General features: G+C 35.6%; 1 protein-coding gene across 1 annotated transcript in view; it reads right to left on the bottom strand.

Annotated features, from left to right (window-relative positions):
• ly75 (lymphocyte antigen 75) overlaps nucleotides 1-4009 on the bottom strand; it is a gene marked incomplete at its 5' end in the record, with an annotated part of 29597 nt that overhangs the window by 9261 nt on the left and 16327 nt on the right. The window contains 7 exon segments of the mRNA XM_014003008.1: nucleotides 169-233; nucleotides 314-381; nucleotides 493-662; nucleotides 750-785; nucleotides 1779-1902; nucleotides 2007-2078; nucleotides 3130-3208. Coding sequence (XP_013858462.1) covers nucleotides 169-233; nucleotides 314-381; nucleotides 493-662; nucleotides 750-785; nucleotides 1779-1902; nucleotides 2007-2078; nucleotides 3130-3208 — 614 coding nt within the window.

Here is a 4009-nt window from a genome sequence, read left to right as displayed (position 1 = left end):
TTTTTTTTTTTTTTTTTTTTTTTACAGTTTATGAGAAATCAAACTTTTGACTTACTGCATGTGGAACAGTAAACATAATAAAACCCATTTCAATTTTTTTCTGAGCTGATAAAACTGATCAAAATAAAACATTTATTGATCTATAAGTAGAAAATGAAACAACTTAACTGTACATGTCAGGACTGATGGAAGAACATCGACCCAAGAACCGTGAGTGATAAGTGAGCATGTACCTGAAACAGGTTTTCAGCATGTTGAACACATTCTGTGCACAAACTCTGTCTGTCTGATTAAAAACCTAAATGATGCTTACTGCCTGGGAAACAGGATGTCAGAGTCACTCACGCTGATCCACCAGTTCAGATGTTTGGAGTCCAACAGCTGTTGAAAAGCAGAAACATTTCGTTTAGTCCTTTAATTCTTACTGGTTGTTTTTTTCATTTGCTCTTTTTTAAAATAAAGAGTAGATAATGACAGAAAAAGTCTTCGGACCTTTTTTATTCCTTTCTGGATCTTGTCCTGAGCGTTGAGGGACAGCGGAGACGCCAGTCTGCCGTCACTCTTCTGACAGTAGAGCTCCGCATTAGAATACGTCAACTTGGGCTCCTTCATGAACCAGAACTCCGACCCGTCCACGAAGATGGACGTGTGGTGGTGCCCGCCTGGAGAGAATGACAAACAGCATCTAAMCTGTCGCACATGAGCAGGAAGAGAGATTTAAAAAGGATTTAAGAGGAAGCGGTAGTTACCAGGATTGTACCAGGCTGGAATTAGTGGAGTTTTTCCTGTTGAAACACAAACAAACAATTATTTACAAACAAACAACAGGTTTCATACACTTTTATTTGTTTAAAGAAATCAAGTCTTAAATTTCATAACTGATTTTTAGTTGTTTTTGATATCCAATTCGTTTTTGTCCCACCCTTTTAGCTGCTATTTTGATGCTTTTACATTATTTTAAGCTCATGTTCTGCTGACTTCAGCAAGTGGTTTGTTTATTTTAGCTTCTGTTCTGCTGATTTTAGCAAGTGATCTGTTTATTTTAGCTCCAGTTCTGTTGATTTCAGCAAGTGATCTGTTTATTTTAGCTCCTGTTCTGCTGATTTCAGCAAGTGGTCTGTTTATTTTAGCTCCTGTTCTGCTGATTTCAGCAAGTGGTCTGTTTATTTTAGCTCCTGTTCTGCTGATTTCAGCAAGTGGTTTGTTTATTTTAGCTCCTGTTCTCCTGTTCTGCTGATTTCAGCAAGTGGTCTGTTTATTTTAGCTCCTGTTCAGCTGATTTTAGCATGTAGTCTGTTTATTTTAACTCCTGTTCTGCTTGTTTAAACTCTCAGTTTCAGCTGCTTTAGCTCTCAGCTTCACACAAAAGTTCAGAAAACCAAATGGGTAAAATTTTCGATGAACAGTAAATGTTTGYGAAACTTTGTAATCAGGGTAAAACAGAAAAAGCACCGTTAGCTTTCAGCTAACTTGTGGCTCAGCAGCTACACAGATTGCACAACCTATGGTAAATGTTTTGCATTTATTCTGCACATTATTGAGGTTCACAAAGAAAAAACAAAAACTCTGACATGTTCAAACGTTTCGAGCTGAAACTCAGTTTGAATTTTATTTCCTTAAAGAAACAACGAGTGGAAATTAGAGATGGTTTAGAAGTTTTGCAGTTTGTGTTTTATAAAAGTTCACAGTAGATCTGACACACACACACACACACACACACACACCTCATATATTAAATAATATTGATAGAGATGAAGAGCTCATTTAAGTGGTCTCACCGCGGGGGATCTGGCAGACCCACTCCAGCCGAGCCTCGCAGTGGAACGGAGCGGCGAAGAAGGGGTCGACCCGGATATCGTGGATCAGGAACATCAGCAGGTGGGTCAAGCCGCTCTTCATGGACTGTCAGGAACACAGGTTGGTTTAAAAATGATTACAGTTCAGATGGAAAAAAATTAAATTTCATAYCGTGGTCTGTGGAAGGAGGATATGAAGAGTAGGCGTACCTTGAAGGCGGCGCAGTCCCGTTTGTAGGCGTCGTCCTCGTGGAACTCGTGGTGTAAAACGTCCAGAGACACCTGGTCCCAAAACGAGAAGGTTTAACCATATCTGAGCTAAACAAGGAGCTTGATCCAAATATTTCACAGGTATCATCATCATCATCATCATCATCATCTGTGTAGCTGAAAGATGTTCAGCTGAACTGAACGTCTTGCTGATTTGTTTGTTTTTTCTGCAGTCTGCTTTTCAGACTTTGTGCTATTTTAGCTTTTCATATATTAAAACGTTCGTCTCATTTAGRTCACGGATGCTGTGACCTTTGGTTTTAATAACTTTTATATTTTTGATATTTAACTTTATTTACAGATAAAATTACATCTGAATCTTTTCAGTTTCTTCAAAAACATTTTTCTCTTTAAAATCTGCTTCAGCTGCTGATGGTTGTCTTCTAGCTTTTAGCTACAGCTACGCTATTTATTTATTTTAGTGAGCTTTTTGCTACTGTTAGATTATGGCTATACTTTTGCCAATTTTAGCTTTTAACTTACCAKTTGCTACGTTTTTTAAGCTACTGTTAGTTTATCTAAACTTTAGCTACTTTTAGCTAACATTAATCTTCATGTATGTATTAACTAATCTGTTGACGCTGTTAGCTTATAGCTAGACTTTTGCTGATTTTATCCTTTTAAATATTTTTTCTACGTTTAGCTTTTATGTAACATTTGCTTTTAGCGTTTAGCTTGCCTTTTGCTGCTTTTAGTTTTTACCCATCTTTTTCCACTTCTTCTTGTAGTTAGCCTTTTGCTACTTTTAGCTCACTTTTGCTACATCTTGCTTATAGTTAACCTTTTTCTATGTTTCGTTTTCAGCAACTGTTTTCCTAGATTTATGTTTTTAGCTTGACTTTTGCTAGTGTTAGCATGCAGTTAGCCTTTTAATACAGTTTTCTCTCATTTTAAGATTTTTTATTGTTTTTTGATACGTTTAGCTTGTAGCTACAGAATCATGTTTTGGTTCTTTAGCAAAGAAAGCAGCAACTGAACGCTGCTTTGTCCTTCAAAATGTTTTTTTCAAATATTAATGTGTTTCTTCAGTTTTTAAGTCCGGGGATGTTTGGYTCGTACTCACAGGTCGGCCGTCGCTCCACTGCCAGGAAGGGTCGGATGGATTCCTCCTGTTCAGGCCGACCCAGAAGTACCGGTTATCACTGAAAMCAAACCAAAAGACACCATTAATCAGGACTGTCTTATGGAGCTAAATTGGAACCATAAAGTTAGCTAAAAACTACTTTTTTAAACTGAAAGAAGGATTTTGAAACTGAAAACAAATGCTTTCCAAGTGAAAAATGATTGTAAAAAAATTAAAAAAAAATTTTTGAATTAGAAAAAAAGGAAACTGACAAAAATATATATATTTTTTGATTATATGATACCACAGCCTGCTATACTTGTTATATAACACAGTGGTCTACCCCATGTTTTATTATATGACACACCAGCCTGCCAAACTAGGTAATTACATGACACAATGGCCAACACATTTTTTAATTATATTACAAAACGACCAGCCTTACTTTTTATTATATGATACAACAGCTTGCTTCACTTTTTATTATATATGATACAATGGTCTGCCATATATTTATTATATATGATACAACAGCTTGCTTCACTTTTTATTATATATGATACAATGGTCTGCCATATATTTATTATATGATACAACAGCTTCCTTCACTTTTTATTATATATGATACAATGATCTGCCATATATTTATTATATGATACAACAGCTTCCTTCACTTTTTATTATATATGATACAATGATCTGCCATATATTTATTATATGATACAACAGCTTCCTTCACTTTTTATTATATATGATACAATGATCAGCCATATGTTTATTATATGATACAACAGCTTCCTTCACTTTTTATTATATATGATACAATGATCAGCCATATGTTTATTATATGATACAACAGCCTTGCATGCAATACAACAGC

The sequence above is a fragment of the Austrofundulus limnaeus genome, unplaced genomic scaffold, assembly GCF_001266775.1.
Source record: "Austrofundulus limnaeus strain Quisiro unplaced genomic scaffold, Austrofundulus_limnaeus-1.0 Scaffold16, whole genome shotgun sequence".
NCBI classification, from domain to species: domain Eukaryota; kingdom Metazoa; phylum Chordata; class Actinopteri; order Cyprinodontiformes; family Rivulidae; genus Austrofundulus; species Austrofundulus limnaeus.
Note: the sequence above shows the minus strand (reverse complement) of the source record. Positions and strands in the feature narration are given on the sequence as shown.